This window comes from Cherax quadricarinatus, chromosome 35 (assembly GCF_038502225.1).
Source record: "Cherax quadricarinatus isolate ZL_2023a chromosome 35, ASM3850222v1, whole genome shotgun sequence".
Classification (NCBI taxonomy): domain Eukaryota; kingdom Metazoa; phylum Arthropoda; class Malacostraca; order Decapoda; family Parastacidae; genus Cherax; species Cherax quadricarinatus.
In genome coordinates, this window is record NC_091326.1 from 6,215,413 (window position 1) to 6,231,440 (window position 16,028).

Here is a 16,028-nt window from a genome sequence, read left to right on the forward strand (position 1 = left end):
TGGACCCATTATGTACCTCTGTAATCTTTTGACTACCACCCACAGGATGGGTATGGGGTGCATAATAAACATTAAACTAAACTAACTCTCTTCTTCATCTTCAACTGGGGGCACCATTTTCTCTGGATAGAAAGGGTACACCATGTTAAAGGAATAAAGGGCTAACCACTGCCTCTGTAGTGCGGTGAGCCTCCAAAAATTGATTTATCACCGCTGAAATTTCAAAATCACTATCTTATTTTTCTCTCTTCTTATTTTTGGATGCCTGGGGCCACCACCCTTTCGGCCCCCTTCCCTCTGCAAGCCACTGCTTCTCAGATTCAACCTTTCCCACCGGGCCCGGTGGCCTGGTGGCTAAAGCTCCCGCTTCCCGGCGGGTGGAAACATTTCGACACGTTTCTTTACACCTGTTGTCCTGTTCACCTAGCAGCAAATAGGTACCTGGGTGTTAGTCGACTGGTGTGGGTCGCATCCTGGGGGACAAGATTAAGGACCCCAATGGAAATAAGTTAGACAGTCCTCGATGACGCACTGACTTTCTTGGGTTATCCTGGGTGGCTAACCCTCCGGGGTTAAAAATCCGAACTTAATCTTATCTTATCTTCCGCCTATTCTTGAGAACAGGCTGAAAAACCACTAACACTGATCCACCTCATCCGTCAGCAGTATGTCAGCCCCATCAACTTGTCGGTTTTCTAAACCATTTATCCAAAATGAATTTACCTTGTTGACTAGAGAGGTATCGTCAACAGTAGCTTCCAGTGGGAGAGAAATTACCTTGCTACCCACCTCAACACCTTCCTGTCATTCTACGCCTCTCAAGAGTATACCTGGAGAGGATTTCGGGGGTCAGTGCCCCCGCGGCCTTATCTGTGGCCAGGCCTCATAGGGGGGGGGACCAGAGCCTGATCAACCAGGCTGTTACTACTGGCAGCACGCAAACCGACGTACGGACCACAGTCCGGCTGGTCAGGTACTGACTTTAGGTGCCTGTCCAGCGAGAGATTCTTGCTCTAGACATATGCTAAACCCGTAGGGGTGATACAGCTCCCAGAGGGAGGAGGGGGGTCAAAGGTCTTCAGATTCGATCCAAGAGGAGAGCAGGTCCAATTCCTTAAATCAGAACCCCCTTGTCTCCCCCCTCCCATTCCGGGATTAAGGACCCTCCCATAGTTAAGGGGATTATTCGTCGGAGAGCGCTAAACCCATAAGGGTCTTACATTATTGCAGTAAAAAGAGCAAGAGCTTAAATAGCTCAGTATCTTTGGATCAAGAGCTCTAAAAATTCAAGATATAAGTCCAAGGATTTAAGGATTGATGATATAAATCCAAGGATATAAATATTCATTATATAAATCCAAGGATATTAATATTCATTATATAAATCCAAGGATATAAATATTCATCATGTAAATCCAAGGATATAAATATTCATTACATAAATCCTAGGATATAAATATTCATTACATAAATCCAATGATTCTTATTATTAATTTACATTGTACACTGGCTAAGGAAACAACGTGGACACATACAGTCATATTTATTTTGAAAGTTATATACTAGAGGGATAATGTAAATCCTGCTTCTCACAAAAACCATATAAATACTCGCACACATGTATGAACCAGACTCACGTGTGAAGCCTCAAAACTTTCACTGGGAAATGTTTCGCCCACCAGGACTGATAGAAGTTCCTGGCGAACGAAAAAGTTTATCAATGAAAGTAAACAAAGGTTGCGCAAGGTGTCCAGGTTTACCTCATCTCGAGTCTTTGAGGGTCGCTGAGAGCACCTCAGGATGATAAATATGATGCTGGTGCAACGCTTGGGTATCTTTATCCTGGGAACGTTTCGCCAGCAAGTGGCTTCTTCAGTTTAGTGCAGAGAAAGGTGGAAGATAATTAGTTTGAGGTAACCAGTCCCTCAGCTTGGAGTCGATGTGTTCACTCCATCAACGTTGACGGACTGAACACACAGACTCCAGGTTGAGGGACTAATTACCTCAAACTACTCGTCATTACCTTTTTCTGCATTGGACTGAAGCCACTGGCTGACGAAATGTTCCCAGAATAAAGATACCCAAGCGTTGCACCAGCATCATATTTATCAACTTGTCGGTTTTTCTAAAACTTTTATTAAAGCACCTTATAATAGGCAAGTCCTAATACAATCCAACCCTACACATAAATGGTACGCAGCACCGACGAGGTGAAGAGCTAAGACGTATGTGCAACACTAGGAAGCTTTGAAAGTTAATGGTATAATTATACCGACAATATGTTGGGGGGGGGGGAGGGGTTCAGGACACAACTGTCTCTTTCCACACTAGGAATCTTTAACTAGCTAGTAAAGATGCCTAGTGTTGCACATGTGACTTACTCTTCGTATTCAACCCTTATCGCTGGTATATTTGAGATTTTTTTTTTAGCTAAGCTCACCAAAGTGTTAGTTTCTGTAAACTTAACTCGGCAGAGCACCTTGTTACAACACTACGTGTGTCTCACTCTTCCAAGGGTCGTCAATGGCACCTTACAACGTCTCGCTCTTCTAAGGGTCGTCAAGGGCACCTTACAAGTCTCACTCTAAGGGTCGTCAGGGCACCTTACATGTCTCACTCTTCTAAGGGTCGTCAAATGCACCTTACAACATCTCACTCTTGTAAGGGTCGTCAAGGGCACCTTACAGGTCTCTCTCCTAAGGGTCGTCAAGGGCACCTTACAACATGTGTCACTCTTCAAAGGGTAGCCAAGATCACCTTACAATAACACGTCTCATTCTTCTAAAGGTTAAGAACACCCTACACCTGTGTCTCATTCTTTTAAAGGCCGTCAAGAACACCTTACAGCATGTCTCACTCTTCTAAAGGCCGTCAAGAACACCTTACAACATGTCTCACTCTTCTAAAGGCCATCAAGAACACCTTACAGCATTTCTCACTCTTGTAAAGGCCGATAACATCTTACAATAACACATGTCTCATTCTTCTAAAAGTCGTTTATAACACCTAACAACATGTCTCACTCTTCTAAGGGTCAAGAGCACCTTACAACATGTCTCTCTTCTAAGGGTCGTCAAGAACTCCTTACAGCACGTGTCTCATTCTTTTAAGATAAATATTACATTTATTATGTACAAAACAATGTTAGATCATATACACAAGCAGTCCAAACTTAATATCATTAAATGTAAATGACACCAATTTGAGTAATTATATATATATATATATATATATATATATATATATATATATATATATATATATATATATATATATATATATATATATATATATATATATATATATGTTCACGTGATTACAGATAAGCCCAGCACAGTGCAATGATCTATAGCGGTGAGGTAGAAGGTGTGACACAATGTATTTTGATCCAAGGAAGAGGAGGGCAGCTCTGATGCCTTGGATCAGTATACCATCACTAGCTGATGTAGGAAACAGCTCTTAGCTTGTAAATACTTAGGAATCCTTACCCTAACCTGGTACAATCATGTGTACAAAAGTCTATACTAGATTACACTGGGATTGTTAACTCAAGAGGGTTAGTAAGAGTAGACCTAATTATTAATTTTAAGAAATTCTTTGAACATAATCCAGTGCTAGGCTCAACAAGTGGTTTAGATTTTGTACATCTGGGAGACACAAAGATGTCATCCTGAGGGATTTTCGTTTAAACAATTTTTATATCAAAAACTAAAAGCTCGAAACCTGTTGGGTTATAATCACTTCCACGAAGAGCGTCGCTTGACACACTAGGCTCCTCTCTTATTATTTTAATTTCCACTAATTTTTAACGAGCAGATCTTTATTAGGAATATTTCTGATAGCAAGATTGATCAAACATATTACACGTTATATTAAAATTTATTAGACTTGTTTATTGTCAATGAGAATTATGATGACGGTGCCCCTTGACCCGGTGGCTAAAGCACTTGCTTCACACACTGAGGTCTGGAGTTCGAATCTCCTCCGGTACGGCTGAAAGACATTAGGGACGTTTCCACAAGACACCTGCTGTCCCTGTTCACCCAACAATATAAAATAGGTACCTGGGTGTTAGTCGACTGGTGTGGGTCGCATCCTGGGACAAAACTGACCTAATTTGCCCGAAATGCTCAGTCTAACAAACGGCTTTCTATATAGTAGTATGTCATTGATGTCAGCTAACCTTGTACATGTACTTGTAGTAAATAAAGATATATTATATTACACCCGTTGTTCTTGTTCCCCATCGGAAAAATGAGCTGGGTGTTAGTCGACTGGTGTGGGTCGCATCCTGGGACAAAATTGACCTGATTTGCCCAAAATGCTCTGCATAATAAGGGGCTTTCTGTATAGCAGACAGTAGTATGTCACTGATGTTAGCTAGGCCTGTATACCTTGTACTTGTAGAAATAAAGATATTAGTATTATGGTGACGCCAGATAATGTTACGTCCTCTGAGTATCAACGATTATTTATAAGAGCTGCCTACACAGGCCATATATATATATATATATATATATATATATATATATATATATATATATATATATATATATATATATATATATATATATATATATATATAAATAATTATACATACATAGGTAAAATTAGGAGATTTAAAAATTTTATAAGAATTTTAAAGCGTATATAATCATTATGCCACACCTTATACCTCACTTGTGTGTACAGTGCACGGTGTCTCGACTCGTTACTTCCCTGAAAATGAACGAGATCGCTGGGGAAATTTTGTGTTTACAATTTTAGGTTTCTTCTGCATACTTGTGTCTGTGTGTATATATATATATATATATATATATATATATATATATATATATATATATATATATATATATATATATATATATATATATATATATATATATATATATATATATATATATATATATATATATAATATATATATATATATATATACACTTATAACTTAGGAATGACTAGAAAAATTACTTGTAAAATGTTGAAGGCACAATAAGCCCTTCAGTCAGCAGAGTTTAAAAAAGTCATCGTTTGAGTATTCAACAGTGGGTAAATATGTTAGGAGAAAGGGTGGAGAGGTCAGGTGAAAGGGCAAAGAGAAGGGTCAGATGAGACAAAGATCGGACAGAGAGGAGGGCAAAGTGAGAGGTCAAGAGGGAAGTGCACAGATCGGATGGAAGAACGTAGGTCGGGGAAGAAAATTAACGGATTAGGAAAGAGAAGTCTTAGGTGTCTGGGTGGAAGAAGACACTGGCGACATGCTGCAGGAAGGGGTGACCGTGTCTGGGTTGAAGGGGATACTGATGAGCTTCAGGGGTGACCGTGTCTGGGTTGAAGGGGATACTGATGAGCTTCAGGGGTGACCGTGTCTGGGTTGAAGGGGATACTGATGAGCTTCAGGGGTGACCGTGTCTGGGTTGAAGGGGATACTGATGAGCTTCAGGGGTGACCGTGTCTGGGTTGAAGGGGATACTGATGAGCTTCAGGGGTGACCGTGTCTGGGTTGAAGGGGATACTGATGAGCTTCAGGGGTGACCGTGTCTGGGGGGTGGAAGGGGACATTGATGACCTACAGGAGGGGTGACCGTGTCTTGGGGGTGGAAGAGGACACTGGTGACCTACAGCAAGAGGGGGTCACCGTATCTCATCCTACAACATCCAGTATATACCTCAACATTTAAGTATCATCTTAGGTAAAAATTTGAGCAATGTCTTTTTTTTTCATTAATTCCGGAGGATAATTTCTGTGGCTTGCATTTTATATATTAACTAATAACTTAACGTCTGACATCATAACCAATGCAGCTTTGTGTGGGTACGATCTAGCTACTTCTCACCCAACATTTAAAAATAATTCTTTGCTTTATTTCCACCGATTAAGACAGTGCGTGAAATTTCTCAAAATCTATTGTAACTACCGCTAATAGAATTTTCTTGTAAAAACTAGATAATTTACTGTCGTCAACAGTGTCCATCGTGTCACTCCAAAGGGCAACATTATGATCCATTTGGAATGTACTCGGGAACTTTTAACGAAGTGAACAATAAACTTTCTGCAATATATTTCGAACAACAGTATAGTAACAACGTAGTCTCTGTTATAACTAAAAAACAAAAGTTAGGAAGACAACGATAATGCAGGTCTCGTTACTACACAGGAGGAAGAGAAGACAGGTTGAAGAACAAGCTTCTCGTAGGATAACATTTCACGTTGTGTAGTGTCATAGGGTCATGACTCGATAAAGTTTATCACAAAGCGAAACGTTGTCCTAATAAAAGATTGTTCTATAGCCTCTTTTTTTTTGTCTGCAATACTGTCAGCAGTATGCCGTTTGGATGCTACACAGGTGAGGGAACAGAGCGCATCACTGGAGTGAAGTCGGGGCTTTCTTTGTGTGGCAGCCTGGGATAGACCTGCCGTCCTCACAACACTGCCTTCCTCCAACATCACTAAATCTAATGATATGTCATCAAACATCCAACATCATAATATTGAACAATTTAGGTTGTTTTTTACATGTTAACAATTTCCAGGATATATGTAAAACATCTATTTGGTGGAATAGGGAAATGGGGGTCTGGGGGGTCAGGCAGCAGCCTCGGTATTTTGGTGGTGACTCTTAGGGTAATACCTAGCACAACTTGCCACAAATTGTGAAGGTTAATGCAGATTTTCCTGACAGGGTCTACTACCCCCGTGGGGGCACGTCCAGTGTCAGTTCGATCTAGCCTCTGACCACACTTAATTCATCAATAAGTTGACACACAATTTTTGGCCGCAATCATTACTAATAACATAAAATCTATTGGTTTTTTTTTTACTCATGACAATGTTACTTTTTAAAGTTGCCATGAGAGATAATAATGTTTGTAAGTATACTAACAATCATTTTTATGTCGTATATTAACACTTATACATCTATTCCGGTTCTTCCTGCCACTCCCATTTTGACACTGAGAATACCATTCTGGATGTCTTTCATCTGTTCAGTCATAGCGATCCGTTGATTTTTCATCTTATTGACCTCGTCTTTCAAGTGAAGGATCATCTGTACCATTCGCTTCAGGTGCTTATCGTGTATCTGCAGCTTTGACTTCAGGCTTTTGATCTCAGAATCCTGATGGACAACCTTCTCCTCGTACATCTGGGCCAAGAGACGCAGCACCATCTGCAGATGGGCGTGCCGTATCTTGGGCGAGTCTCCCGACAAAGCCTTGGCTGCTGCCTGAGCCCTTTGTTGTTCGGCAGCGATGGACAAGCGGCGGGCAGACTCCCTGGCCTTGGGGTCTATGGACACGAAGACACAAGGATCATCTTCTTCATTCTGAGAAAAACTTGATCTCGCTCGTCGATTAGAGAGACGCGAGGGAGGGTTATAAATCTTAATCGAAGGCCTCTTCACCTTCTTACTGCCGTAGCAGCGTGATTCCACTTCTCTGCTCAGGTGCTTGTTCTTCTGGTTGTATGATGATGGTTTCAAAAGCCGAAATATCGATGGCAGAGTTTTGGATTTCATGGCAGCGGAATCAGAGGCACGCCTCATTCCCTCGCAGACCTTCTCGGGAGGCCGGAGTTTCATGGAGGTGCACCTAACTTTAGGACGTCCTGCAAAGGTAGGTCGCTGTAGTTCAGGGAATCTCTCTTCCTGGATGCTCTGGAAACTGCGGCGAGGCAGGTCCTCGCGGGAGTGGCCCATGTGGATGCCACTCTCAGTGTCGGGATCTTTCATGCAGATCAGGTCTTCCTTTAACTCAGGTATGATATGACTATCTCTCCTGTCGCACATTGCGCTATCTCTCCTGTCACACATGGCGCTATCTCTCCTATCACACATCTGACTCATCTGGCTCATTGCGCTATCTCTCCTGTCACACATCTGACTCATCTGGCTCATTGCGCTATCTCTCCTGTCACACATCTGGCTCATCTGACTCATCTGGCTGTCTCTTCTAGTATCGCCTATCTGCTCACTGGTCATTTTAGTTCGTCTTGTGGCCAGTCTCCTCTTCCTTTCTGTGGCGGCGGCGGCGAGGGTGTAGGAGCGTGAGAGAGAGGGGCGGCGGGGGGCGGCAGGCCCCACCAAGTTGGAGCTGTAGAGAGGAGGTATAAAGTAGACAAGGTCTGCCTTGTCCTCGTTCATCATAGCTGCCATTGGCTTCCATGCCCATTCAAGCTGAAACTGAAATACAGTCTAGAGTTAGCTGGAAATACACACATAATAAACGATAATAAAATAAAATATTTACACAAGTACACATGTACTAATATATATATATATATATATATATATATATATATATATATATATATATATATATATATATATATATATATATATATATATATATATATATATGCAATAAGATCACAATAAACAGGTGATTTTAAAATATGCAAAACAACCACTGTGAAAGAGTAGTGAAATTCCAAGCGCTTTCGTGACTACTCACATTATCAAGGAACTATGTTCCTTGATAATGACAATGTCGTGCCGAATAGGTAAAACTTGCTAGTCTGGCTTAAATAGCAACGTTCTTCTTGCCGAATATGGCAAGCAAAAACTTGTGTATGCAATAATTTCACAAAAATCAGTCTGAACCTAACGAAAAAATATATTTCACTGTGTTTGTTTATTATTAAATTATTGTAAACTTATCTAAAGTATATTTAGTTGGATTAGGTTAAATAAAATTGCGCTTGTTATAATAAGGTTAGGTAAGTTTTCTAAGGTTCTTTCGGTACAAAATTCTTAATTTTTACATTAACATAAATGAAAAAACATATCTTTAAATGTATAAGAATTTTTTTAGAAAGGACTTAATTTCAAATGAGTTCTTCCTAATTGACCAGTTTTACCTATTCCGCACGACATTATATATATATATATATATATATATATATATATATATATATATATATATATATATATATATATATATATATATATATATATATATATATATATATATATATATATGTCGTGCCGAATAGGCAGAACTTGCGATCTTGGCTTAAATAGCAACGCTCATCTTGCCATATAGGACAAATAAAAATTTGTGTATGCAATAATTTCGCCAAAATCATTCTGAATCTACGAAAAATATATATTTGATTGTGTATGTTTAGTACTAAATTACTGTAAACGTATTTAAAATATATTTAGTTGGGTTAGACTAAAATAAATTGCTCTTGCTATAATAAGGTTAGGTAAGTTTTCTAAGATTCTTTTGGTGCAAAATTAAAAAAAATTACAATAACATTAATGAAAAAAATATATCTTTAAACGTATAGGAGAAAATTTTAGAAAAGACTTAATTTTAAATGAGTTCTTGCTAATTGACCAGTTTTACATATTCGGCACGACACACACACACATATATATATATATATATATATATATATATATATATATATATATATATCTATATATATATATATATATATATATATATATATATATATACATATATATATATTCAAGAGGAAGAGCTCAATCCATAAAGGCCATACAGTGCCGGAAGTGATCTATGTGGAGTTGAAGATGCATGAGACTTCACAGATCTGCAGACTTTCTTTATCACGTTTCATCGCGAATAACACAAAGATCACGGCAGTAAATACCTTTCCTATATGTAAGTTTATTCTTTGACTTATTATAATCATACTGTGGTTAATTTTTTTGGCGTTAAATATCTATGTTTCCTTTTCCCTTTCTGATTTTGAGCTGCGGCCTTCTACAAATTTTAAAATGTAATGTTTGAAGAATATAGTAACAAAATGTTTCTTAAATATGACCGGATATAAGTGTCAGAACAATATCAACACTAGTTACTGTATGTCCCTGCGTGGCTAGTTTATTGTGTATCTCGGATTAGATGGAACACTGAAGCTCTGAGTATAAGTATGGTACCATATACTCTTTTTCTTAATATTGGAGGTTTAAATGAACACTGACAATATATACCAAGTCGAGCTCTGCTTCCCAGTGACTAGAAAAAATAAGTGCCAAAGAATTCTTTTCAGATTTGAAACCGGAGCAAAATGCTCTCCATTAAGGCAGGCGGACCCAGGCAGAGTGGCAGACCGGGTCGAACACACCTCCACCTGATTCGGGAACTGGCTGCCCTCCAAACCCCAGAATCCACAGATCAGAAAAATGGAGCAGATGAATGGCGTCCGGACCGTTGATGTGCCCAGCGGGCAGAATAAGATGAAGACAAGTGTACCAAGGAGAATGGGGGAAAAATCATCTCATCAATGCTCATGGCACATAATTTCAGTAAAATATCTTTATTAAGCACCCCATTCCATCCTGTGGGCGGTAAGTGGCGCAGAGACCGTACCAATACACACAGCACAGTAATTGGGCAAACAGGGAGCAGAACATTGGGTCTATTTTTTTTTTTTATTCCCCGGTATTCTCCCGGCCCGGGTCTTTTCTAAGTAGTGGTGACCCGGCCTTGGCTCCCTATCTAGGGAGTGTCTCGAGACTTAAGTCTCCCATGGGAGGAGGTACAAGTACCTCCTCATCTTTGGGACCAAGTGTCCCCAGGCCTAGCCACATTCCCTGCCCTCACGGGGCTCGTAGGGAGAAGCTAGGCCTCTGGTCTGCCATCTACCCCGCCTCAAAGGGGCTCGTGGGGATGGCAGTCTTATGAGCTGCAGATGGTAGCAAGCTCAGGCCTCTCTTGACCTTTTTATTGGGTCTATTGTTGAATCCAGAGGGTCACTAACATATTAAGCCACACTTAGTCCTGTTGTTTGGCCAAGAAATATTTTCCAAAGCCGGTGATAATTGGGAAGGGAAGAGAATGTTCGTTTAGGGCTATAAACACGAACAAGTGTTCCCATTTGGTTACGTGATTTCCTCTAACTGAACGTTTCCCCGCAAAGTGGTACGCCCACCACCTACCTGAGTAAATGACCGGCGGCTTGCCGCTAACAGCCATTGAATATGACCAAAGCTGACACATGGAGCCAATGACTAGCATCTCTTTGATGTGCCCAGTGGGATGGATAAGATACATACAAGTGTCCTAGGGTGAATGGAGGAAATTCGTGAATGCTTCTCAGGGATGAAACGTCTAGACAGCACCAAGGCTGATGTTTCACTCTATATTTTAACCAATAATTAGACACGGGGGACCATAACACTAGGATATTTAATAAGAAACCTGCGCCCTGGACACTACACACAGTTAATAAACACGACGATAAGACTTGAAACAAACACGTTAATACATGGGGTACTGGCATGTATTTCTGCTGGTGTACAACAGCTTACAGAGAATACATGGCACTTAATATGTATTTTATATAGGTAAGAGAGAGGGACTCTCCAGGGCACTCTGGTATAATTACCTCGGTATATAATGTTGATCCTCCCATGCTGCCTTCCCACCCACCACCTCCACCCACCACCCCACCTCCACCCACCACCCCACCTCCACCCACCACCCCATCCACCACCTCCACCCACCACAACACCCACCACCCCATCCACCACCTCCACCCACCACCCCACCGACCACCTCGAACCACCACCCCACCCACCACCTCACCTTGCACTTCCACCCACCACCTCCACCCACCACCTCCACCTCACTCACCACCACCTCACCTACACCACCCCTAACCACCACCCCACCCTACACCTCCACCCACCACCCCACTCTTTACCTCCCCCAACCACCCCACCCTACACCCACCACCTCACTCTTTATCTCTACCCACCACCCCACTCTACACCTCCACCCACCACCCCACTCTACACCACCCACCACCCCACTCTAAACCACCTACCACCCTACACCCACCACCCCACTCTATCTCTACCCACCACCCCACCCTACACCTCCACCCACAACCCCACCCTACACCTCCACCCACCACCCCACTCTACCTCCAGCACCCATCCCACCCTACACCTCCACCCACCACCCCAATCTTTACCTCCACCCACCACCCCACACTTTACCAACACCCACCACCCCAGCCTACACCTCCACCCACCACCCCACCCTATACCTCCACCCACCACCCCACTCTTTACCCCCACCCACCACCCCACTCTTTACCTACACCAATCACCCCTCCCTACACCTTCACATACCACCCCACCGTACACCTCCACTCACCACCCCCTACACCTCCACCCCTACACTTCCACCCATCACCCCCACTAACCCCGCTCATCCACCACCCCACTCATTACCTCCCACCACCCCACTCATCACCTCCCACCACCTCACTCATCATCTTTCACTATCCAACTTACCGCATTCACCCACCTCCTACAAGCCCACTCCTCCCCTCTCACCAACCCATCGCCTTCTCCCACCAGCCCACTCATCACTACCACCCCATCCACCACCTCATCCTACACCTTCACAGACCCCCTCTCACTACTACCACCCCACTCATCACCACCACCCCTCCCTCACCACTGCCACCCCACTCACCACTACCAGCCCACTCATCACTACTACCCCCTCACCACTACCACCCCACTCACTACTACCACCCCCTCACAACTACCAACCCCCCTCACCGCTACTACCTCACCATCACCCCACTCACCAATACCTCCCTCTCTCACCCCACACTCACCTCACTCACCAATACCCCCACTCATCTCCGCCCCTCTCACCTCCCCATTCATATCAATCACTCTTGCTCAGTAGCACCATTCTCCTGATCTATATCCACATTACCCTCTGTACCCACCTCCTCTTCTTTAATCTCTTTCTGTTCCGTACCCGCCTCTTGTTCCGTACCCGCCTCTTGTTCCGTACCCGCCTCCTGCGCCGTACCTGCCTCCTGCTCCGTACCCGCCTCCAGCTCCGCACCCACCTCCAGCTCCGCACCCGCCTCCTCCTCCTCCTCCTCTGTACCCACCTCCTCCTCTGTATCCATATTATCCTGCTCTGTATCCATATTATCCTGATCTGTATCCATGTTATCCTCCCCTGTACCCACCTTCTCCTCCAAGGCCCGTCTCTGTGCCTCGGCTGCCCGCCTGGCCTTTGTGCTGTTCGTCACCCGGAACTTGAGCATGGTTGCTAGTGCTTGTAGGAGTAAGGGGTAGTAGTAGTAGTGGTGGTGGTGGTAGTTGTAGCAACGGTAGGGATGGTAGTTCTAGTGGCTGTGGGAGTAAACAATGGTGGCAGCGGTGGGATTTTAGTTGTGGTGGCTGCTGGTGACGGTTCTGCCTGGGTTGGTAGTAGTGGTGGTGGCTGGAGGTAGTGGTGGGAGAAGTGGTAGTGGTGCTGGCAGATGTTCAGTGGTGGCGGTGGTGGTAGGGGAGGTGGCTGAGATATATCCAGTTGTGTCGGTGGTGGCAGAGATATCCAGTTGTGTCGGTGGTAGTGGTGGTGTTATTTGTTGGTGGTGACAGCAGTGGGTTCAGGTGGTGCAAACAGTGGTTGGTGGTGCACCTAACAGTGACACCAGTTGGTGGTGGTGACGGAAGTAGGTGGTACTGTGGGTGGTGGCATGTGGTGGCAGGAGTGAATAATTCTGATAGCAGAGGGAGATGATGGAATAAGAGGTTGATGGTGTCAGCAGTGAGTTGTGGTGGTGTCAGCGGAGGTATTCAATGGTGGTATCAGCATCGAGTGGTGGTAGCAGCAGCAATGGTAGTGGTGGCAGCAGTGGGTGGTAGTGACAGTAGTGGATGATGATGGCAGTAACAGATGGTGGTGGCAGTAGCAGGTGATGGTGGTGGCAGAAGCAGGTGGTGGTGGTGGCTGTAGCAGATGGAGGTGGCAGAAGCAGGTGGTGGTGGCTGTAGCAGGTGGTGGTGACGGCAGCAGCAGGTGTGGTGGTAACAGCAGCAGCAGGTGGTGTGTGGTAGCAGCAATGTCAGTGACAACAGCAGTTGCCTGTGATGAAGACAGCAAGTGGTAGCACCAGCCGCGGATCAGGTCCTCCCTCACACCAGCCTGTAAGCAAGAGGAGACTATTAACCAAAATCTCACCTGCTTTAAGCCGAGACAGACACACAAATTCACAGACCTCTACACGGAACTAAAAGAAAAAGTAAAATATAACTAACTTCATTGGACCAAAAATTCTATGTGCAGAGAAGAAAAATAGCCTAGTAGAAGAGGCAGGTATTACAAAGGTCAGTTTTTTTCCGTCATGTTTTCCAAAGTTCAGATAGGAAAAATAGCCTAGTGGCAGAACCAGACTGGTCAGTCCTTCCGAGATCAGAGGAAAAATAGCCTAGTAGAGGTACTACAAGGGGTCAGTCCTTCTTTCATCATGTTTTGCATTTATATGAATCAGCTGATTGTAAAAACTTGAGAGGAAAAACTGGATGGCAAGATGAAAAACAACTTTCAGTATGGAAAAATGTGAAATAACATATTTAAAAGTGGAAAAGGTGAAAATTACATACAGAAGTGTACAGAACACCGACTTGAGAGAAAAATCTTTGAGAGGGAGAGGTAACAGGTACAAATTATCACCGGGAAACCATTTAAATGTAAATATGATAATGGTATACAATACCGGTACGTTAATACCAGCATGTTGCACATGTGTCTTACTTATCACCATTTAAATGTAATTCTAGTCATAGGCAACACAAGATGTCCCGTGGCTCGGTTGGTAGCGCAATCAGCTCACACACTGAGTGTCTTTGGTTTGATTCCCAGTACGGGTGGAAACGTTGGGCATGTTTCCTTATAAATAATGACCCCGTTTACCTAGCAGTAAGTAGGTACCTCAGTGTTAGCCGACTGGTGTGGGTCTCATCCTGCGGGGAGGGGGTGGGCTTGAAATATATGGATGGAGACTGGTTGAACAAATCTAACAATATGTTTGGATACATGTTAGAGCAAGTGGCTACTGTTTCTAAGGAAACAATGAAAAAATAAAACTTTTAGAATATTCAACATTGTGTATTCCAGAATTAAGAAATACGACTTATGAAAATTTAAACAGTGTCTTTGTCAGATAATATATATATACATATATATATTGTCGTAACACTCTAAGATCATGAGAGATTATGGGGATATTTTTTGTTGTTGTTGGAACCGACAATGGGAATGACAAAAGAACACATTCTATGACGCAAAAGAAACAGGTTACGAAAACACACTTCAGGAGGCTTTTTTTTTTTTTTTGTAAGTAAAACAGTTAACGAGTAAAACGAACTCCAGGAAGCTGTGTGCAACGAGTCTTCCAACACTTTATTATTATAATTATTATTATGATGATGATGATGATCATTATGGGGGAGCGCTAAACCCGTAGGGTAATATTATACAGCGCCTGTTTGGGGGAGGGATGGAAGGTATTCAGGGTCGAGTCAGGGAACTGGAGCACAGATCCAATCCCCCATATCAAGAGCCCCTCACCAGCGTCAAGGAACTTCCCTTAAGAGGCTTCCAACACTGAGAACTTGACGTTACAATAACAACAAAGGACATTGGGCTCTTGAGGCTACGGGTACCTTTGATATACCTGTACCTTTGATGAGTTCCCAGAGTATTTCGGTAACTCATTACGTGTCACTAATTGCTCTTCCGGGAACATGATATTGAAAGGTTAGTAATATATCGATGGGTTAAGTTATGGGAGGAAACGACTTCAAAAGCTCTCCTTCGAGCGAAATATTCTCCAGTGAGGCTACACCAGTGTGGGGATAAGAGGGTCACACAGACGTGTGGTTTAAAAAATGAAATCCTGAATCTGATTTTTTTTATGTAATAACAAACAGGCGTTGATGGTAGTGGTCCTGGAGGTGAGGTGTGGTGGAGGGGGTAGCGAGGTCTGTGGAAAAGGTGGGAAAGTGGAGGGATTGCAGGGAAAGGAAAGGGTTGAGGATGGCTTGCATCTTTGGTATGAATGGTGAAGGAGAGTGCGTGTAGCTGTTCAGAAATGGGTGTGTTGGATGGGGGGTAGGGAGGAGGGGAAATGTGTGTGAAGGGCGTCCGAGGGAGGGAAGGAGGGCGAGCCACTGGAGGGAGGTTTCTGGTGGGACGGTGTTGGTATGTGCATCCTAGAGGATGGGACG

At 43.1% G+C, this 16,028-nt stretch overlaps 1 protein-coding gene across 3 annotated transcripts in view; it reads right to left on the reverse strand.

Annotated features, from left to right (window-relative positions):
• Positions 1-6,768: 6,768 nt before the first annotated feature.
• Positions 6,769-16,028, reverse strand: part of LOC128695176 (uncharacterized) — a 72,124-nt gene continuing 62,864 nt past the window's right edge. Inside the window, exons 2-3 of one of the 3 annotated variants that reach the window (XM_053785668.2) lie at positions 12,980-13,944; positions 6,769-8,180 (exon numbers count right to left, since the gene is read on the reverse strand). In XM_053785668.2, coding sequence (XP_053641643.1) covers positions 6,912-8,180; positions 12,980-13,057 — 1,347 coding nt within the window. In that variant the 5' untranslated portion in view covers positions 13,058-13,944 and the 3' untranslated portion in view covers positions 6,769-6,911. Of the gene's footprint in view, positions 8,181-11,362; positions 11,416-12,727; positions 13,945-16,028 lie in introns of those variants that run through there. The other 2 variants (XM_053785667.2, XM_053785669.2) reach the window with 2 other exon arrangements.